Source organism: Leuresthes tenuis, unplaced genomic scaffold (assembly GCF_036924035.1).
Source record: "Leuresthes tenuis unplaced genomic scaffold, fLeuTen1.0.hap1 SCAF_7, whole genome shotgun sequence".
NCBI lineage: Eukaryota > Metazoa > Chordata > Actinopteri > Atheriniformes > Atherinopsidae > Leuresthes > Leuresthes tenuis.
Genome location: NW_027325361.1, coordinates 19,931,325 through 19,954,537, shown reverse-complemented (window position 1 = coordinate 19,954,537; position 23,213 = coordinate 19,931,325). Strand labels below are relative to the sequence as shown.

The 23,213-nt window shown below is 40.8% G+C and overlaps 1 protein-coding gene across 1 annotated transcript in view; it reads left to right on the top strand.

The window, feature by feature from the left end:
- The window catches only part of hcn2b (hyperpolarization activated cyclic nucleotide-gated potassium channel 2b), a 44,204-nt gene extending 22,720 nt beyond the window's left edge, over positions 1 to 21,484 (top strand). The window contains exons 5-8 of the mRNA XM_072389776.1: positions 5,928 to 6,074; positions 7,442 to 7,682; positions 11,603 to 11,767; positions 15,648 to 21,484. Coding sequence (XP_072245877.1) covers positions 5,928 to 6,074; positions 7,442 to 7,682; positions 11,603 to 11,767; positions 15,648 to 16,618 — 1,524 coding nt within the window. The 3' untranslated portion in view covers positions 16,619 to 21,484. The remainder of the gene's footprint in view (positions 1 to 5,927; positions 6,075 to 7,441; positions 7,683 to 11,602; positions 11,768 to 15,647) is intronic.
- Positions 21,485 to 23,213: the final 1,729 nt, after the last annotated feature.

Sequence of the window (23,213 nt, the reverse complement as noted above, 5' to 3'; positions counted from 1 at the left end):
TGACTCTCACTCAGGTTCATTTAGTTGCTTTTCCTGGAGCTTTCAGCCATGTCAGACTCTCACTTGAATTTCAAGTCCTTTCAATGGCTGGTAAACGTGAGGTTTTTCAAACTTTCACCATCATCTCTGTTTGATATTGGGATGTTCTCTTGTACGTTTTAGATTTGGACAGGAATTTAATCAGTTTGCTCCTGTAAACCGTAACAGTGGTTTTGAAGTGAAGCAATCAAAATTTGAATAACTTTCAGCTTTATCTAAAGGGTTTCATCTACCCATTCAAGTGACAGATTAAGGACATGAAAGCTCCGAAGTTGATTAAAAATGCAGGTGGAACTAGAGTATGAAACATACAGGGAGTGTTGGAACAAGTGAATCATTAGACTGAATAGCAAAACACAGTCAGCAGAGAAGGAGCAGAAACTTAAGGTGTGGCCAAATCAACAATTTAATAGTTTCTTAAAAATCCAATTAAGGCAATTTATTGTCTATAATTTTATGAGTTCATTCACATGAAAACAAAAGTCATCATGTCTTTGTTGCCTTGGAATCAGCTTTGTATAAATATACTACAGGTCGTCCTACTTACTCAATGATGCTCCAATACAAGAGTTACCCACAAACTGGACGCTGGCTCTGGAGCAAGCTTTTCATTTTTATTGGGACAGCTGTAGATTACCCTGCATGGCTCTAAGAGAAGAAACTACAGTGCATTGATGAGCTCAACAACACCAAAAGGCCTGAAAAACTACAAAAATAATATCCAAATTGGATGAGTGAACAGTTGACTGCTAGGTGAAGAATGACCTCTTCACGATATTTGGCGAAATGAAGAAACACTTGATGGCGTGTCATCATCAGGAGCTACGATTAAGAGACACATTTATTATTGTGAATACAGAAAGTTTGACTTAACATGCAAATTAGTGGACGTGCACAGAATAAAAAGGCCAGATTGTACTTTGCTGGAAGCATCTGAAAGAAAAGCTGCCCGGTTCTGGAACACGATTCTTTGGACAGAAGAGGCCAAAATGAACTTAAACCAGACTGACTGAAAGAGAGTGGTGAGGGGATGGAGGGGCTTGTCATGATCCACCACATAATACGTCAAACAGTGCGTCGCTGTATGCATGAATAATGACGCGAAATATACTGCAAGAGTATATTAGCTTCTAAAGGGAAAGAAAAGGGTTTCTTTTAAGTATCCAAATCAGTAACCTGATCTTAACTAAACTGAGCATGCTGAAGATCAAACAGAAGAAGAAAGATACACAAGCAAGCAGCAACTCAGGGCATCTGCTGTACAGGCCTGTCGAAGCATAGGTGACTCAGCATTTCATGATGTCGGCGGTATCCAAATTTCCAGCAGTCATTAGTAGCAAAGAAAGACTTGCATCCAAGACTTAAAAGTAATCCTAATGTTTATCTTTGTTTGTTGGTCCACCATTGGTTTCTGCAAATTTGAATGGAACGGCTCTGTGTTTGTTGGAAACTAACCTGCTAAACCTGCTGTTGTACACGTTCTACTTACTCAGGTTGTGGATTTGAAGATACTCTTAACAGAAAAGTAATGCTCCTCTATAGAAGTATGCGTAATCATTAGAGTTGAATAAATCTTATTTTAAACCTCTGCGTCATTTCAGACTGCCCATGACAAAGAGACCGAGCTTGTGTCTGTGGAAACTAGCAATCCTCCCTTAAATGGCTAAATTTCCCAAACATATCCACTTCTCCGTCTTCACATCCTCTCCTTAATCATTTGACTTTCACGTATTTGAGACGTCTAATATTAGTAATATTATACGTACTGATGAATCCTGATGACATCGGATTATGAGTTTAAAACACTGATTCCTCCAACACAGGATTCATGACATAAATTCATCTTTTTGTGTTAGTGTAAATCAATTCTAACATCACTAACAAACACAAACTCTGGGAGTTTATGATGTCTGTCTCTGTTGGGCAGTCAGTAAGTTAAAAGGATACTGCTTAAGTCACAGGCAGGGCATCTCTCACGCACACACAGACACACACACACACACACACACACACACACACACAAGGCGTATCACATCCTGAGCCATGACGCTCAAAAACATGGCCCATTAATAAGAAGGCCAATTCAATTTCTCCTTTCCCTCTGTAGCAGCTTACAACGACAGCCATGTATCATGCTGCAGCCCACTAACTAAGGACTTTATGTCCCATTTAAAAAAAAATAATTAAAAAAATCCTTTTTGCTACTTCTGCTGCCCATAAAGCCCATGGGCTGAGAGAGGCAGATTTAATTTTACAAATGTAAACCATTTGTCAGTTTCATACAAGAATTGCAGGAAGTCTCATGAAATGGATTCTGTACCACGATGATTTTAGATCCACGTGATACAGACGGATTTGCTTCTGCTCAGACTTGAAAGCTGGAAAAGTCATCAGAATGTTTGGAAATCCAGTCTTTTTCCACTTCTAAATGGTAAATACTCCTCGAGGAGGTGTGTCTTTGGCTATAAATGTGAACTATAAACTATAGCTTAGTCATAAGCATTTCAACACGAGGTCATTTGAGTCCCAACTCCCTGGCTTTTGAGTGACATGGTCACTAATCTGAGTCTAACGCTGAGGAAGTCAATAAAGCTCAGATTCTTCACCAGCCACGAAGGGGCCGAGAGGGAGATGTCATTCCAGTTTAATTGAGACTGTCACACTCCGAATCCTCGGGCAGGAAACACTTAATAGAAGCCTCCAAGTTTATCCCTCTGCTTGACTGAATGAGCCGGACACTCTGGAAGTTGGCTCAATCTTTATTGTTACTGACACATGACAAATGGGGAGGACTTTGTCAAGTTTCAGTGAGTTTATGGGTCATGCTGTGCCAACACACCAGCCATGCAGACTTACTGAAGTCCACCTCATGAACACACGTTGCCTGACGCATCAAACCATTAGAAACAGTAAGAAATGTAATGCAGCTCGGTCACTATAATGACCTCAAGGATAAACAAAGGTAGAATAACTGCTGAAAATGTCTAAGCTCTGACACATTTCATGGCAGAGCTATTGTGGTGGATTACATGAGATTACATAGGTTTACCTAACACAGTGGCTGGTGAGCATAGGAATCACACAGAGACCAAAAGCAAATATGAGGAAGTAGCTATGAAATGAAGCGTCTCAATTTGACAAATGCTTCAAATGATTGAAGCATGTAAAAAACTGTGAAAAAGATTCCGAAGTCAAAGAAGTGGGAGCTTAGCAATCAGCTATTTTGATACGAGTCATCTTCTCTTTAGAATTTTATGACAAGACATCGAACCTCACGCTCACTTTTGCCACAGGTATGCTCATTAGTGTGTGATTGTGGAGTAGAAGTGCCACCAAAGGGATCGATTGGCGAGGCTTGAAAAGAAATAAAAAGAAATCAGAAAAAAAAGGATGAAATTTTGATCTGAGGTGCGATACTTTTAAAACCTAACTTTTAAAAGTATGCAGAGTTGAACTTAAGAATGCAGGGCTCGCACGGCTCTATGGACCTAACCCAGAAAAAAAGCACGATGAACTGGGAGGGTTATATGAAGCAACTCGAAGGTGAATCTGAATGCGTTTGAGAGAGAGTGATTTATTGGGAATCCACTGTGATAAAATAATTAATTAGTAAATTGAAAAATAATGGATGAAGTCTTTTTTATTTTGGGGTAAGTTGGCTCAGGAAGACAATTTTTTTTACACCATAGCTTTTAAAGCTAAATAAATCATGACCTATGGTAACCAACTAGAGGTGGAGGTGGAGTTTAAAAGGGGTTTGAAAGAAAATAATTATATAGAGTTTTCTTTGCAGGTGTAATTTCACTATTTGGTTCATTTAAAAGAGCATGATCCAAAATGACATGATATTTTGTCATGTTTGAGTTCATGTGTGCTGTATGCTTGAGCCGTACTGTTTACCTGTGCACCACATGCGCTACACTACGGAAGAGCATGTACTGTGAGCAGGGAATAGAAAGTGAAAGAAAGGGAAAAGGAAATGAAAGAATGTAGAGACAGAGTGAGAGTGCAGAGTGAAAAACTAGAGTTAGAAGAATTAAAGCAGATAACATGAATTTCTAATCAACATCCCTTTCAGGTTTCCTTATGTCACTTGTCTCCCAGCTCTTACATTGTTAAAACAACTCCCCCTTCACCTTATACATAAAGAGAAACCCCTCCTGCACAGCAAGGAATCAAAATGAAAGATGTCCTGCCGTGACAGCTAGTCTGTTCTGTATTAAGGATATTGTGATTTACCGCGTGAGTCGTGCCGTCGGGGTCAACTCTCCATTTTATTCTCTGAGCCATATGTCACCTCGCAGTGTGACAAAATGCAATTTCCTGACCAATGCACATGTCACTGACTGTTATAAGCAAGGTCACTGTCAGTGCCCCACCCTCCACCTGACCTCCACCTGACCTCCACCTGACCTCCCAACCTCTGCCTTCATAAATGTCACATCCTTTAAATCCCGCTGTTAGTTTGGAGAGGGGAAGACTCTCCTTCACCCCTCTGCTGAAAATGTATTTTTCCTCTGATTGACAGTTTTTTTCCCACAGAGGGTTGACTCACACTAATTCACACACACAAACACACACACTTGGGAAAGAGGCAAAAATTTAAATTTAAAACATCTCAAACACCCAAGTGGAGATTTGCGAGATCTCGACCTTTGTTGTTTGTGTGTGTGTTAGAAATTTCTGGATCTTTTTTTGTCCCAATGGGTCAGTTGTTGATATAACATGAAGCAATAAGCTCTCATTAGTTTCAGAGGCTATTTTGTTGACCTATTGCTCTAAATCATGGCCACTTTTTACACCCTCAGGGTGTTGCAGTGTGTGTATCCCAACGATCAGTTGTTGCTTTGCATTTACAGGAAGGTAGTGACGTGTGAGGCACTGATAACACATGCTCATGATATATAAATAAAGCAGAGCCATTTGTGTAGAGTGAATTAGGAGTGATAACACCATTCATTCCCCAAGTGATACCTTGCAATTCCACCTTATAGGAGAGGCCACAGAGTAGATCCAGCGGCTGTTATTTCTACAGGGAATCCAGGCATGAAATGTGATATGATGAGCTGAGAGCAGTGGACATTCATAGTTGCATTTAATGTAGATAACAGTAACAGTGCTGAGGAAGCAATGATGCAAATCATTTGGGTTTAGTTTGACCTTCAAGTGAGCAAACACGATATGCTGGAGTCTGCCTCATTTTTTTAATCCATATACTTACATATTCATCAATTCCAGTTTAAATAACAAACAGCTTTCCTTGAATAGAATCTTGAGAGCGCAAATGGCCACTGGTTCTGTTTGATTATTTGCCTGCAGCATGTCTTCACTGATCATAGAAGAGCTGTCAGACTGTACTTATTTTTCTCACATCAAAAATAACACATGTTGTCCCCATGGAGAGCACGATTATATTTTCTGAACATTTGCCCTGTAAGAAAAGAAAAAACTAAACAAACAAAAACAGGAAGCATCGATAAACCAATTTTACCAAGGAGGGAAAGTGATTGTGGTTAACATGTACAGTCATAGTGGGTTTCTTCTCTAAACACAGCGGAGCGTGATGAATCCTTGCGGGCTTTATAGAGCTGTCATATTTCCTCAACAGCTTCATTGCAGTTTTCCTCTGGTAGCTACAAGTTAGAAATGGGTCAAAGGATGTCAGCAGAGCTCACATGTACATCTCAATAGTTTCAGTGCTGACACTGGTGGTAACGGTCTGACAAATGGGCTTTTTCAGTGACAGTGAGTGGTGTGTCCAGCCTCACACATTTGATCACAATGATGCTTATCTGAACTTATCAACGTTTACAGAACAATTGCTGCTTCCTGCTTTTTTAATTGATTCATGCTTCTGCTTGCTCTCTCACACCATTATCATCTTCTAGTACAAGCAAGTGGAGCAGTACATGTCTTTCCACAAACTACCGGCTGACTTCCGACAGAAAATCCACGACTACTATGAGCACAGATACCAGGGCAAGATGTTTGATGAAGAGAGCATCCTGGAGGAGCTTAATGAGCCTCTGCGCGAGGTATGACATCCCTCAAACATTCACTGTAGTTGTACTTATTCACCCATAAATATACACATTTTTATCTGTCCACTAAGTAACTGGATTGGAGTGTTTTCATTTGATTGCTCTGCTCTGTTTTGGTCTCTTCCTCTAATAATAGGAATAAAGATGTCAGGAATTAAATAACCATTATCCTCTGTAGCAATTTGCTTATTACTTACTTTGTAGTCATTCAATGAAGCACACTTACTTCATCCCAGTTTTCAGCAGTATGCCTTAAACAAACTCCTCTTTCTTCACAAACAGCTCAAATTACATTTCAGATAGCTTTAAAGTCTTAGTTCATTAAATTTCAAGGATTTAGCTTTTGAAACATCCATAAGATATTTGCTGTGTGTTACAAGACACATCATGAGCAAAATCAGTCATCAGTGCTATGGCTAAGGATTTCTGCCTTGAATCTGCAGAGCACCACTGAAAGTCTCAGAAAGGTGAGGTCCCACAGCCTGCATGTTTGATGTAGAGTTGGAGGAGCCAGCTTAAAAAGCAATCCTGACTCCTTGCAGCGCGCTGTACAGCTTATTTGCATGTGCTGTGAGGAGCAGATGATATGAGACACTTGCTGGCTGAGAAGAATTTAGAAAAGGCTAGGTGGAGAACACAGCACAAGCCAGACCGAACAATAAACCATCGCACTCAGTGAGCTGTGGGAAGCTGAAAGAAGCTTGTTCACTCGATCCCAGTCAAATGGGAGCTAATCACATAAGTCACTAGCTTTGGGAGTGCTAGACTAGATAGGGCCTGGAACCAGACTAGCCAGGAGCTAGCAGAGCAAACTTCTGGCCCAGCTGCAAGCCAACTGTAAGCCCACTTGCCATGGAAGCTGCAAGCTCTGGGAGCACCTGGCTACATATGCCTAGGAACTGGGCTAGACTGGAGCTAGTAGCTTCTGAGGCAAGTGAGCACCTGGTCGGCTTGCCGAGTGCCTCGGCTTATTGCTTGGCTTTGCTTCCACTATCCCGGACTATATCCGGGGGCACAGGGCTAGCTTGCAGCTCCTGAACTGTTAAAAGTTTTGAAAGTGAAAACAATACCATTCTGGTATTTCCACTTACTTGAGAATCACCCTGTGGTTCAAAGATGCATGGCTGAATTTAAGTTTTCAACTAAGCTTTACTTAACACGTGGTCACTAAATTTTGGATGATTGTATCACTGAATTACACCATAGTTGGAAATATCTTAAAAACTGTAAATGGAAACAACTTCAACATGAAAAATTTTAAATATGCCAAATGAACTCAACCCTTGCGGCCATTAACATGTTAGCAGTTGTATAACCAGCAGTAAATTCTCAACACACCACTGTCTCCTGTCACCATTTAGGAAATTGTCAATTTCAATTGCCGTAAGCTGGTGGCCTCCATGCCGCTTTTCGCCAACGCCGATCCCAACTTTGTGACAGCCATGCTGACCAAACTGAGATTTGAAGTCTTCCAGCCAGGGGACTACATCATCAGAGAGGGTACCATCGGCAAGAAGATGTACTTCATCCAACACGGGGTGGTGAGCGTCCTGACCAAAGGAAACATTGGCATGAAGCTTATGGATGGCTCCTACTTTGGAGGTATTTCACATTCATTTTTGTTGTAGTATTGTGTGTTGTAGTACACCCTTACACATTTTATTTGGCCCTCTTGCACAGCGATGCCTTACAGCCACTTCTGTCCCTTTTCCTCCAGCAGTTGTCCCTCTGTGGCTATTTAGGAACAAGTGGAGCCTCAGCCACCATCATAACACAAACCCACACAGGCATGCTCTAGCACAAATTCATGTGTGCTTTCCTAAGTGCTGCGGCTAAATTGAACGGGTTGCATTTTTAAAGCTGGGTGCCCTTGTCAGCATACTGGAGTTCACTGTGGTTATAGAAAATGTGCCTGCTGCTCCGAGCACTGTTGTAGTGACACAACTGCACAGCACACACACAGGTCTAATTAATAACAGCTGATTAGCACATCAGAACTGTGATGATGGAACCATTTGCAATGTCAAGGAAAGAGAGTTTGAAGTCATGCTTGCCAACGTGGAGGAAATCACAGGTCTCCATGCACACAACTAACAATCTGCTTGACTTGGAGGGACAACATGATTTAATCACTGCATTGTGTGTATCTGTGGTGAAATATCTGAATTTGCAAGAAAAGAAAGTAGATGGTGATGTTAACATCACCGGACACAATGTGCTGTGGCTGTTTTTTTAGGGTTTACTTACAGATCAGACCTGGTCATAGTTTTGTTCAGATTTATCTTACAGAAAAGTTTAAAACTGGACTGTGTTTTTTGAGAAAGGCAAAGCTGTGTACAGGCAAATACACTCAATGGACAATGACTTGAACTTTCCTGCAGACAAAGCACCTAATGGTGCGCCCCCCTCATAGGACAATGCGCCCAACCATTCTACTCAGGAGCCAAAAGATTTAACCAAATTCCACACCCTGAAAATCCTAATCTGATCTAACATCTGCTGGATGCTATGAGATAAACTCAATTCTTAGACACCACAACGCACCCAGAGGTCCGATGTTCACACCCGAAATGTTAATTAATTAATTTGTATCATTGGGGGTATGAATGTCTGTATGAATGATTAGAAAAGCACGTAGTTATGAATCTTAAGACGTGCTGTATGAATGTGTGTGAGTGGGGTGAATGCAGCATGCAGTGAAGCGCTTTGAGTGGTCAGTTAGACTAGAAAAGCGCTATACAAGTACAAGTCCATTTACCATTTACCATTTACCATTTAATTTGATTTAGATTACTCATGTGGTTCCATGTAAAGATGATGGTGCCTTGGAATTCTAAAGGTGTACTTCCTTAACCTGGTCTTACAGTGGAGCTCAGTGGAGACATTGATTAAAGGATAACTAGCACTGAAGTAACATGCCAGGATCATAACACCCTGTGAGTCCGGGAGAGTCCCAGTTTCTCTGTGCCAGTTTTGAATAATAGTCTTTTATAGTCTTTCAAGATGAACAGGAGATATGACTGGTGACTTCATTGAGGCGATCTTGTCAGACCCAACCAAAAAACACTTTATAAAACAACTTTTTTAACAGCCTGTTTAGTGCCCCACTTGGTAAGTCAACTTCTTTCCACCTGGATTAGGGAAACAGGTTGTCTACATGGATCCAAATATGTGTTTATGCATTTGGCAGAAACTTTTATCCAAAGCGACTTACACTCATATCCCAGGTAGGAAGATGGCGTAGGGGGGTCTCGTCTAAGGGGGTCAGGATTCAAATCCTGGTCACCCATATGAAAGGCAGCAATCTTACCACTTCACTATCCAATCATATCAATAAATATAACTATAAATATAAATGTAAATATAAAGATAAAGACAAAGGAGAAGTTTCCTTTCAAATGCATCAAGCAGTGAAATATTAAAAGAGCATTTCTGGTAATTTTTTACCTAGTAAAGGAAATAGAAAACAATGTGTTCCATGCTAAACAAACAAGTTAATTTGTACCCACGTAGAACTAGTTAATATTCATGTTCTGCTAAAATTCACTCAAACTGACCAGCAATTCTCTGTATGCTTCAACATATCTAAGGATGGCACCACAAACCACAAATGGTTATCCAATGGTTTGAACAGCCCTTTTATTGAGCCCTTGTGGTTTCATTAGCGTTATTATCCTCTCCCAGCACTTTGCACTGCCCACTAATGATGCTGGCGATATGCAAATGACTGTGTTATGTTTGAGCAGGAAGATCCCAATTGAGACTTTATGAAAGGATGTTCGGGCCAGAGTTTTTCCAAAAGTGGGGCACAAAATATGTTAATCGTCATGTCTTTGCATCTTCATAGAACAGTTTATAATAAAGTGGACCAGATGATGTAAAGTGCAACAAAAAGCCAAATAGTTCAGCTTGCATAGGGCAAGAAATAATTTATCATATACAACTCCAATTTCCAAAAAATGGAGACGCTGAGTAAAACATTACTACACGGTACTATTTTCATAAAAATGTTAATCTTGAATTTGCTGGCAGCTGCTCATCTCTAAAAAGTTGGGAGACAAAAGGCTGGAAAAGTAATTGATAATAAAAGAATCTGGAGACGTCACAAGAAACATGGCTGGAAATCATTATTGGATACCTGTGATACCTTTGAACCCTCAGACAGAAGTGCATTATTCTGTAATGATAATCACTGCTCTGGCTCAGGAACACTTCCAGAAGTCATTGTCTGTGGACACAATTCACCGTTCCATCCACAAATGCAGGTTAAAGCTCAATCATGGAAAGAGGGAGCCATTTGTGAACTTGATTAAGAAACGCCGCTGTCTTCTCTGAGCCAAAGCTCATTTAAAAAGGGCTGAAGCAAAGTGGAAAAATAAAAAGGCCCCATCTATGCTAAAAGGTATGTAAAGGTTTTAGAACAAAATATGTCATTCTTCTTGTTAGAAGAAGAGGGGATGGTACACAGTGCTAAACATGGCCCTGTCCTAATTTTATTTTTGATGTGTTGCTGCCAACAAATTTAGAAATGAACAAAAATTGTAAAAATAAAAATAGTAAAATGTTTCATTGTAAACATTTGATTTATTTTCTTTCTCTATCTTGTAATTAATTTTTTAATTTAAAATTTGGATTACAGATGGAGCACATAGTTACATCTAGGTAACTTCCTCATTAGCTTTGAGTTTGAAGCATGAAGTGAGTCTGCCATGTATTGATGGCATGTATGCATCTGTGGAAAGACAGTGGTTAGCTGTTTTTCACCTTTCACTGTTTTTGGTGAGCTAAGCCAGCTGGATGCTGGTGCTAGCTTCGGTGAATGTTCATAATGAAAAGCGAAGTAGCTCTTTCCATTTATTTCTCATTAAATTAGCTTGTTTTTCAAAATAACAAACTGCACCTCTAATAACATGAGGACAGCTTACACTGATGGCAAATACATGCTTTTCGTTGGTGAGTCGATATTTTTGCATTCCTTCTGCTGATACACTTCAGTTATGAACAAGGTAGCCTCTGTCCATTTCAGTGCAGAGCATGTATGTGTGTTCTAAGTGGAATGTCTTTGGGATTCGTTATTTTCTCCCTTTCCCACAGAGAGTCAGAGGAGTTCGACCTTTCCAGGCGAGGGAAAAGGAGGGCATATGGTTGTCAAGACAACAGTCAGCCCCAGCCCTTAAAAAAGGGAAGCCAAAGAGTAAAAAATACTAAAAAAAAAAGAGAACGTAATAAAGCTCTAAATATAGTGTGTGCACAGCTGTCAATATAGTGTCACTGGTGGAGGGAATACTCAGTGTTTTTTTGTTTTTTTCCAGTGGGTAATAGTGACTATACACAGCCTCTGCATACCCAAATCATTCTGATCACAGGCTTCAAAAAATTTATTCAAGTTTTATTTGATGGCAGTGACTACTCAGAAAAAAAAAAAACTCTCCTTCATGGAGTCTGTTCTTTTCTCCACCAGTGCCTGACGTTCTGACATTTTCTGGTCTCTGTCATACCTGCTTTCCCTTTCACCCCACCAGAGATCTGTCTGCTGACTCGTGGCAGACGGACAGCCAGTGTGCGAGCAGACACCTACTGTCGCCTGTACTCGCTCTCCGTGGATAATTTCAACGAAGTGCTGGAGGAGTATCCCATGATGAGGAGGGCCTTTGAGACAGTTGCCATCGACAGACTGGACAGGATAGGTAAGGCCGCCACCTTGTTCAATAAAGAGGAGGACTGGTGGAGCCTGTGGAGCATTTCCTGTAATGTGACACAGGCTACATGTCACATGTTACAACAGCAAAGCTTTTGGGTTTGTTCTCACCTCTTTGAAATTGTATTTTAGTTTGGTTTGAGTAGTTTTTGGAGCTGTCACCAGATGAAATCTGGGAAATGATAACCTGCATAAAGGCCTCCCAATCACATCATTCAGATTAGAACAACGAGAAAAAAAAACTGAATGGCATTTGATTACTCTCAGGTTTTCCTGTCAACCTACACTAACAAAGAGATAACGTCTTAAGTCAGAACTACACAATTTATCACAGTTTATCTAGTCAGTATTTCTGGAATGTGTCTCTGACATTTATTTTTGGACTATTATCATAATGCCCCACTGATAAAAAAAACAACAAATGTATGCAGCCTTCATAAGCACGTGTCATTTCCTAAGAGGAAATTAAGTGAAAGGAAGTGAATTAATTTGAATAATGTGATGTCTCATTGTACTGTTAGACAGCTGGGATGTACCTTATGAATGATCTCATGTGATGGGGTGAAGGAGAGGAGGGTAGGGTGAAAATGTGAATCCTTTGTTTGTGTGGATGTGCCGTTATGGAGAACTGTTTTTAACATATGTAGCCGTTGAAATGCTTCAGTTAAAAGATGGATCAGCAGTGACTGCGAGCATTCTTAGTTTGAAAACTGAAACGCATACAAACATATTTTCATGCTCGCTGATGAGATTGGCGGTTGTTTTTTTCTTCACAATGTAACCTACGACCTCCCGCCCCCCCGCTACCCACAGCCGCCACCAACACCCTTTCCAGGTCAGCTATGCCGCTGATTTCACATCCCTGTCACATGATTACACTTGACATGTGCACAAGAGCTCCACATCTGCCACCTGTCAGGCGTTGCCATGGCAGCCAGATTCCACACATGTGCAGTCCTCAGTCTGCCAGATAACGAATTCGGGCAAAAGACTGGCAAATCTGCTTCAAAGCCTAGTCGCCAGAAAAACATTCCTATTAGGCTCTGCGGGCATCACAAAAAAAACAAAACACAAGAAACCAGAATCAAACACGCAGAAGAAAATCACATGCCAGAATCGAAACATTAGGACACAAGCTTTTGTATCTTGTCACTGTAAACTAAACAGCAGTGATAAAAGAGGAAATGGAAGTGTTATATTTTCGTGAGTGCATTGCTGTGAAAGCAACGGTGTTATATCTGTGGGTGCTATCGAGTTCTGCAAATGAGGTCGCTTCAGCTTACAAACTGCTTCAAAGGTGTCAACGCCACCAATTAACTTCTGCACCTCCCTGGCTTCCAATCAGATGCACTGGCTTTTTTTTCTCGTTTGTGCCATCAGCAAGTCAGTTTTTGACATTTGTAGCATCTGCGGGCTGATCATTACTCCAGAATGATAACTTTGCTGGCAGAGCCCCACACATCTCATCTGCCATTTTATAGATTTTTCTGGAGAGTATACTTTACAATAAGAAAGACCGCCACCATATCCTGGAAAAGAAAAAAGCTGCTCGTCAAGGAGGAACATTCAGCATTCCAGACATGTTTTTCCATGATACAGCACACCAACTAGGGATTCTTCTGCCTTGTCCCTCAAATCCTAAGGATAGGCTCTCAGTACTAAGCTTAGATTGCCATACCATTTGTCATTTAGACCATAATGTACATGTAACCCATGCAATATGCAAGCAATGCGTAGGGCATATCGCAGTCATCTTCGTCCTCCTGTGCTTCTCCTTCTGGCAAGACAGCTGGCTGGGTTAGGGAGGAACAATCCTTCATTGATCTCTCCATTATGTGGGTATCTCTCAGGCTGTTGTGCTGACTAATAATCTAGCTTTCCTGTCAGCTCTCTAGACCGCCTTCTGTACTGGAGAACCAAGCAGACAGTGGTGAGGAATCACATTGTAGCATAAAGTCTTGAGACACTTTTAATTTTTTGCATATTTTGCTTCCAAGGAGCCAGACTTTCTTGTAATCTTTTAAAGTGGTCTTCAGCAATAGCTCCCAAGGTTCTCTGAAGGTCTCCAAAAGTTTTTCTTTGATTGTTAAGTCACTTAAATCAAGGGATGAATCAATCTTATGTTGCAGCATGGGACACTTTACTAGCACCCTGTTGCATTGATATGTTTGACATTATGAAATTGTATTTCTGCACCAGGTGATTCCCAAAAAGCTATTGGACAAAAACTTGGCAGGTCTCTGCATGGAGTGCATTCTGTTCTTAAAAATGTTGAGGTAACTAGACAAATGGAGGAAAAAAAGAAAAAGAAGAGGTCGCAGTGATAAAAGTGATGTCCTTAAGAAATACAAAAAAAATGTAAAAATACAGCTAAGACCTGACCCATCATCTGTTCAGTGAAGCTTTGTCAGAAATGGTCTGAGGTAGGCCAAATGACACAAGAACTGGGCTGAAAATCCGTGGCAACAGGTCTTATGGAGGGATGAATCCTCTCCGGACCTCAACATTATTGAAGCAGTGTGGGATCATCTTGACAAGAGAGCGGAACAAAAGGCGGCCATCGACTACTTCATCTGGATGCAACTGAGAAGACTTACAAGCAGCAGAAATCTTGTTTTTATGCTATATGAAGTAGAATAGTTTCTTCTTATAATTCAAACCTAATTCAGCTTAATTCATGGAAAAGTGAAGTGACTCTAATGCTTACTGGGTAACAGCTGTCATATTGAGAGTTTGTCTGCCTCATCTCATCATTAGTTACCTTTCCTCAAACCTAAAGCAGTTACTTCACTGGTCAGAAGGAACTAGGCTCCTCATTAAAAAGAGAAAGAGAGCTTGTTTTACCTCATCTATCACCCTACCTGGTTATTAGATAAGAGGAAACAGACATGTTATCTCTAACATACTCATCTTGGTGACCTGACAATGGTTAATGTGATCTTGTGCTGTCCGATTGTCTTGATCTTTACAGCTGTTGCTTGACCCCACTGGCCCCTCCACTCAAATACACACCTGCTTTCAGAGAATTAGTCTGCCTTAGCAATGGTTGTGCAGACATGTTTGCCAAGACCTAGTGGGATTACTCCACAGTAACCTGCATTCAGTTTCAAGCAAGCTGGGACTCACTGTTTCAGTCTTAAGTCGAAGTTTGTTTTTGAGTGAAAAGCAGTTTATTACTGCAAGCTTTTCACAGTCTGACATCAGAAGACTTCTTGTCACAAGTAACATGGACTGCATAAGTCATCAGAGACATCTAAACTAAGGTATGAACTGGTGAAAAGTCATGTCAGAATGGTCAGGACGGCACAGGCTTATGAGTTTTGATCTTGGCATTTCTACAGCTCCTTAATGTATACTGCATGCTCTGTGCATTCACTGCTCAATCAGAGAGCATATTTCCCCTCTTATGTCGGGGTCTTATTCTGATTTGCTGATGTTACTTATCTAATACAGTTAATCACATGTCTTGTAATTTCCCAACTTAACCTAAACTAAACCTAAACTAGCATAGTCCTTTGAATCAGCCTGTATCACCTCTAGGAGGTAAGCAGCTAGTCAGCATTTTTCGGCTCATGCTCTCTCACATCACCTGCACTCTGCAGTACACACAACCAGGAATAAGAAGCACTGAGTATTGGGTATTGCTGTCTCCAAGTGTTTCTCTGTGGTGGATTTCTGTGTGAAAGCTTTTTTGTATCTATATATATATATATAAAATAAGTATATATTCAGTAGCATATCCAGCCTCACTAGGGATATATGAGTTCCTGCTGCTGCTTCTGTTTGACAAAGAATCGCAAGAATGCACAACAACCAAACTTTACTGTTCACAACACTGCTACAGTATTTTTGTTTCCATGTCATTACAGGCAAGAAGAACTCAATCCTGATGCATAAAGTTCAGCATGATCTCAACTCTGGTGTTTTCAACAACCGTGAGAATGAGATGATCCAGGAAATCGTGAAATACGATCGGGAGATGGTTCAACAGGTGGATTTGCCACGGCCGCGGGCCATGTCCATGACGCCTCCTCTACCCGGTGGGATTTTTACTCCTCCAGCTTCCTCCACCCAATCCCGAGATTCAGCAATTGCCACTTTGCAGCAGGCTGTGGCCATGAACTTTTGCCCCCCCCTGCAAGGGAACTCAGTAGGAACTGGGACCCTGCAGTCTCCCAGGATGGTGAGGAGATTCCAGGTGATGCAGAGTGTATCCAGCCCTGTCTCAGCTTCTCCACTCCAGTCCCAGCTTCTTGCTTCTGGTGCCTTTGCTCCAGTCTTGGCTAGCCCTCCTGTCCAAAGCCCTCTGGCAGCTGGAGGACGATCATTCCAGTATGGGTCCAGTGCCCTGGCTGGTCCCATATCAGGCTCTCAGCTGTCCCTGGCCCAGCAGCATTTTGCCAGCCCTGCACACCGGCTCAGCACACATAAGAGCACCCATTCCTTGCAAATGGGCAGCCTGAACCAAGATGCCAGGGCACTGTCAGCCTCTCAGCCCTCACTGCCTCATGAGGGGGTGCAACCAGGTGCCCCAAGTCCACCCCAGTCTACACGAGTCTCTTCCACTTCCATTGGACCCCCTCATACCTCATCAGGTCACACAAGCGTCCGGAGCGCTATACCACATAGAGTGGTACTCCCCCACCAAATGTCAGTGGGGGCTTTCCCTGTAGCTTCGCTGCCAGGTTCTGTACATGGTTTTGCAGCTGGAGTGGGGCTGGCAGTAGGGAGTAAGGGAACAGGTCAGGCAGACTCGGGACGACCCAAGAAGGACTCTATAGTGAGCCTTCCAGAGACAGACCACATCAAAGTCAGATCCAGACTATCCTCAAACTTGTGATCTTGAACTTTTCTGGGAGAGTAACCCAATGAGGAGCATGATTGCGGGACCATGTTCCTCTTCTTTCTGGCCTGGTTTGACTAGCCGAATGTATGAATGTTGAGTTAGCAGGGATGCACCTCAGAAGAAACTATTCTAACACGCCGAAGTCCACAGGGTGACGTTTGAAACGGCATCGCTGAGATGTCTCTACTCACAAATGTAGTTGCACAAATCAGTAGTGGTAAAGTAGCTTCTTTCACAACATAGTCAACAGCATATGCTTCATTAACCTCTCATTCACCTCTATTAATGCAAACTTGGGGTCGAATGGGACTAAAAGACATTCAGGGACCTGCTTCAGATATCAGAAGTTGGCACTTTAATGGAGTTTTACTACTGCATCTTGTGATGCACTGGCTGCGATCTCATAAAAGGAAAATTGTGGTTTAATTGAAAGTGAAGTGTTTTTTTTTTTTGCAGTTATACATTTTAATTGATCCATTAAATTAAGTCAGCACAAATTAAATGGGAGATGATGTAACATATTTGTGGCAAATACACTCTCCTCTGGCTCACCTTCCCACAGTATATTAAGTCATATTTCCCCCAGTGTATTAATATGAATAGATGATTGTATTAAAACTCAATTATTTAAGTCTTCCCTGCCTCTGGTAGTCCATACACTGACAAATATGTCGGCCCCAAGGCTCTTAAGCTCATATACAATAATTATCTTGTTCGGGCCAAGACATCAATTTCTAAAACAAAAATTACAGTGTTTGTTTAATTTAAAGCTGCATCAATCCTTTTACTTTAAGCTTAATATGCCTACAGAGGATGAACACTCAACTCTGTATCTCCTCTGAGCATTTTCCATCTCATTTAGCTTGTTGCTTTTGCTTAATAAACACACTTTATTGAACATTTATGGAACAAAGAACCTTCAACAACGCTTTTCTGCTCATCAAAGAAAATTTTTTTAGCTGAAAATGTTACTATAGATCATAATTCCTTCAATTGCAACTTTAAGTTGCTCATCTCTGCTTGATGTACAAACAGGCACCATCAATTAACAGATCAAACTAAGCAGTTTGATCAGGTAAAATAAACAAGTTTATTCTGTTCTGCACTTCTGACCTCATGTGGCCAAGAAACGATTGATGCAGCTTTAAGATTCACAAGTAAACATTTCCCTCTCGAGGCTGATTTTTTTATGGATTATATGTGGTGACACCCCCTCCCTTTGTGGAAATATTAGTATGATATACTTTTATGAATTGCATTTCACTGCCAGTTAACACAAGAAATTTTATACTCGTTTAATTATGAATTCAGACTCCCATTGTCAAAATGTAAATTCACTCTTTTTCTAGCCCCGAGTTTCACTTTTCCTCTGCAGCAGTTTGGACAATGTGACACTATGCCAAAGTCAATTCACACAAATAATGAAACTCTGGCGGCGCTCAACTCTGCTGTTAATGCCACACTTCTGACCCACAGCCAAGGACAGTACAGTACCTTTGCAGGATGTATATTGCAGTGTGCCTCTGTCATTGATGCCTCAGTAAGAATTCATCGGATGCCGCTGATTTGTGTCCAAAAGCATTAGGATGGGGACCCTTTTCTCCTGGACTCGACATTCTATTCACCTCATCTCACTAATGCCTGAACCATTACTGGGTAACGAGAGTGGAAATTGGAATCCCCCGGGCTTGTTTGGGACCGTTATTATTCTCCTTTGGCTGGATTTCATTATACAGTGCGAATAATGAGATTCTCTGATATGATCGTTCTGCATTTTAATTTTGTTTGCTTTCTGTTCCTGTATTGTTATCCACCTTGAAAGTTCAAAAGTGGACATAGTTGCCAATTTCTAAGTATTTTTAAGGGGATTGTGAGGTCAATTGTGTTTTGTTTTTTTTTAAGTCAAATTTATGCCCCTGAATGTCATTTCTGAGGCTCAAACATAGTTGGTAGCAGCTTGATGTGAGATCAGAGTTTTACTAAACTTTACATTTAGACCGAGGGTGTTGTCTTGGGGCGGAAAATGTTATTTAGTGACAAAATTGGTTTTAGGATTCTAAATGACACACAGTCGAAGAGAGTTGTGTGAGAGTAAAAGACAAACAAGAAAGAGACTAACTGCTAAGATTCTCTGGGTCAGTACCTAAAATCAAATCACTGTCACATAGAAGTAACTTTTAAAAAGTTCAAAATGAAGCCCAAAAATCACAATGAACCCTAAAAAAATAAGAGTGAGTTCCAAAGCCTGCTTTTTCCCCCCACACATTTTCACAGAACTTATCCCATACAAATCAACCCCCCTCCTTCAGCTATTATGTCAGAATGTGACGTCCCAGACACAAAGCAATAACGGTTTGAGTGGGAACTTTATGCAGAGGCTGCTCTGTTGCATTCTTGCGGTGTGAGTGCGAGATGCAACATTTCAGATTTTGACTTTCCTAACTTTACTGAGAATTTGTTTTAAATGTCTCTTTTTACAATACAAGCAGGTGTTCGTATTTAAACCACAATCTTCTCTCAAAAGTAACTTGACTTACATGGCTGTTTCTATGTGGAAACATAGTGTGCATCATGTAAACTGGACTAGTTATTTATGTAGCCTAGTTCACTTGAAATGATGTTTTAAAAAAAAAAAGGACTGTGCTTGAATAAGGAACGTCTTTTTAAGCTGACATAATGCATATTATCGTCTGGTATTACTTGAACATGATAATTAGAGCAGAGGACGCAGTCTCCATTCCAGAAGATGTAAGACTTCTTTTTCTACAGTTGCCTACAGGACCACCCAGAGTTTGTATATAATCATCAGCCAGTTGCTGTGAGGTCTGCATGCTTTCCCCTTCTATGTATACTTTATTTTTTTGTTTACCGTACTCTCACACCCCGGCCCAGTTAAAAGAATCTCATCTTTCGAGCAACTCTGCTTTCGGGTTTGTCGTTTCTTTCCTTTCAGCGCTCTGACATCTAATCAGCATGTTGGCCAGAACTCTGTAAAAGTGATTTACGCTCTTTTTTTTGCAACTTTACGAACATGTTTGTTTATGTTATGTAAATGTGACAACAACTCAGCCGCTCAGCTCTGTCAGAACACCCCCTTAAGGCTTTGGCAAAGACAACGGCTGTGCCACGCACACACACGGCTGCAGCAGCGTTTTTAGAGGCATCTGTGTTTGCCGAGTTGTGTGCTTTTAATTTCAAACTGCTTTTTTTTTTGTTTTTTTCTTTCATACTTTCCACATAAAGCCTTTTACTTCAGTGATACAGCTTCTCCAGAGATGAAAACAGTATTTGTCAGTTTGTGTCTTTGGGTTAATGGATGGGAATTAAGCATTACTGGATACAGTACAATGTGATTCAATATGAGACTGAATTCATCTATTTCCTTTACATCGCTGCTTCCTTTGTTCACTCTTGCTTTCGTCCTCAGATCCCAGACTTCTTAGTGCGAGTAACCATATTCAAGATGAAAGTCACTCACCTCATTTTTAGCTCAATACAAAAAACAACCGTTTTCTTAACACTACAGACACGTGGCTTGACTTGCTAATGTACGCCGAGCTCCCTGCCGTAAGTCCCTTGAAGCAAACAGAAGATCTCAGGAGGTACCCCTCTGGGAAATCAGGCGATAACTGTGCAGTCCGTATGTTTCTGTGTCGTAGACCAGATTTTTTATTTTTTATTGAACAACTCTACAGCTGTCACACCCCATAATATATACTGTGCATACCCAGTGCCTAGCAGTTATCGTAGTCTCCACATACATGTTCTATATTCTTTGTGTGTGTGGCTATAAAGATGCAAGCTCGTCACAATGCAAACATCACTGTCACTTATATCCCACTGCAATACATGTAAAAAGGAAAACCAATAAATTGTATTTGAATAAGGAACGAGTCCACCGCTTCCTGTTTAGGTAACTATTTTTGGGATGTCATGTTAGAAAAGCCTGAACATGTTATGAGTTAATCGTTTACCATATTGATAGAAGCAAAAATCCGATAAAGGCATTCTATGGTGAATGCCTCCGGCTATCAGTTAGTCATGATGTTATTACTCGTGCTTCAGAGCTTCTGTTTCATGTCCATCTGACTGGTTATTAAATGATAAAGTAATTAACTAATAAAGCAAAATATTGCATCTATTACACAACAGGTTTTAATACATTTTTTTAACAGGAAAAATGTTGTTTATCCATGCCTCCTTTAGTCTACTTTGCACCACTTCTTTCAGGTCCAGACGTGTGGATTCATGCGTTCTTCTTCAACACATGAATCTAGGTTGTGAGTGGACATAATTCAGCCCACATTACAAAAGAGGCGTCTCATCCTTAATCACAAATACATTGCATCTCATCGTTGCACATGTTTACTGACAAACTTATTCAGGAGATCTTGTAAACGGGCCAGTGTGAAAAATACTTACCACTCGAATAAAGATACAGACAAAAATCCTCTGAGAAGAACAGTGGGGAAAAATATTATTGTATGGTCACCAAATCAAGAACTCTTACACATAATTTAGTAACAGAAGGAGTGAGAAAATTAAAGGTCCACTGTGTGGGATATAGTGACATCTAGAGGCACAAACTACAAATTGCACCAAACATAATACCCTTAACCTTGTCCTGCTCCAGGCCAATGTTTGCTTTTCCTCTTTGGACTGCTGTAGTTACACGGTAAAGGAATATCTGCTGAACATGGTGTTTCTTGGCTAAGCTAACAGCAACTCAGAATATGGCCTCAGGTGAGCAAATTGTAGCATTTAGGGAATCATCAGTGGAGCCCATCCCAGCTGTCATTAGAGAGGCAGGGTACACCCTGGACAGGTCGACAGTCCATCACGGGGCCTCAGAGACAAACGACACAAACAACCATCCACGCTCACACTCACTCCTGGGGACAATTTAGAGTCCCCAATGAACCTATCGTGTGTTTTTGGGAGGAAGCCGGAGTACCCGGAGAGAACCCTGAGAGAGAACATACAAACTCAATGGCCCCAGTTGGAAATCCAACCAGGAACCAGGAAGTGTAGCAAAATGCAGACTGAGCCAGAAAACATCTGCTCAAAGAACTAGAAAAAGTGATGTCATCACACACTTTTTTATTGTTACCTAAGGCTAACAGCAATTATGCTGTTCTTGGTACCCAATACGTGCAATGTATGGGGGAGGGGTTGTAAATACAAACTACAGCAACAAATGGATTATTTTGATTGCCCCCTGAACATTTATTAATTATATATTAACATAAGGTTACAGTAGCCCCCCCCCCCCCCCCCCCCCCCATCCCCTTAGCTGCCTTTTTTACTCACTCTACCCATGATGGGCTAAAATGCATTTACATGCCTAATGCAGATACTACTGATCTTTGAAACAGTTTCACTCTTTGCTTGCGGTTCTGAACCTTTTTGCTGTTGAATCAGCTTTGCCTTTTAGCTTCAGTCTCTCTGCAAAGCCAGGGTCCTAGGGGGCCTTGTTCATAAAACTGTAGTCAGTGAAGGGAACAGTTCCTTGCATTTTCATGACTATAGTGCTGGCTGGGGAAAAGAAATTGGGCCCTAAACTGGGTCCTGCACTCTCTAACGAGGATGCACTGCCTGGAGAAAATTGACCATCAGAGGAAATCCTGGCCAAAGGGGTGTGGAAAAAAAAAAGATGTCTCGTGAACGAGGTTGAGACTACTGCATAAAAATACTTAAACGTGCGTATACCTGGTTTTTGACGACTGAAGTTATAGCATCTTATTTTAACACTTCAGATAAGCCAGAAAACGAGAAAAAGCACATCATGGGTATTTAAAACCTTCCATTTGCAGAAGTGATTAATAAAAGGCAAAAGTATTCATTTAACTTCAACAGGAATCTTTACAATGCACTAGAAACGATGCATTGCTCCCTGGAGTCATGTTGAGCCCCATAAACTGGCACTGAAGACAAGCTAATGAAAGTTATATTTTCATAGTTCATCTATGAATAATCCCTGGAATCCGATTAAGAATAAATAAAAAAAAAGCTTAATATTATTAAACCTTTTGTACATTTAAGTATTTTAAATCTGAAATTTTGATTTCTCAAGGCTTCTCAGACTCTAAATTTGAAAACTGTAAAAAGTGTTTCATTGAATGGTGATGCTGCACAGAGCTTTAAAGATAGATAGATAAATACATAGAGAAATGCACATTGCTTGGGGATTTGAGAATTTGAGAACTCACACATCCTAATTAAAACCTTCGACTTCTGGAGTCACTTGACAAAGACATTTTCACAGCCAGTTTTTTTTGCTGCTCAGATGAGACTGAAAGTCTCTGCAAAGGGAGAAGTGAACAGAATTTAGACACTTATTTTGTAGCTCAGTGGCTGATCTGCCGACAATTAAAAAGGCTTCCACAGGTTAAGAACTTTTTATGACAGCAAATACCCTGATGTTTAGTTTCTGTTGTTTTTCTACCCTCATGACTTGAAAAGGGCAACCTTCTAGTATTGCAGGTCACTGAAAAATCCCAGCATGAGGTGCCAGGTGGATGTGTTTGATAGTTGTTAATCAAGACATCCCTACCTGTCAGTCAGGATAAAGGTCAGAACATCTCACACT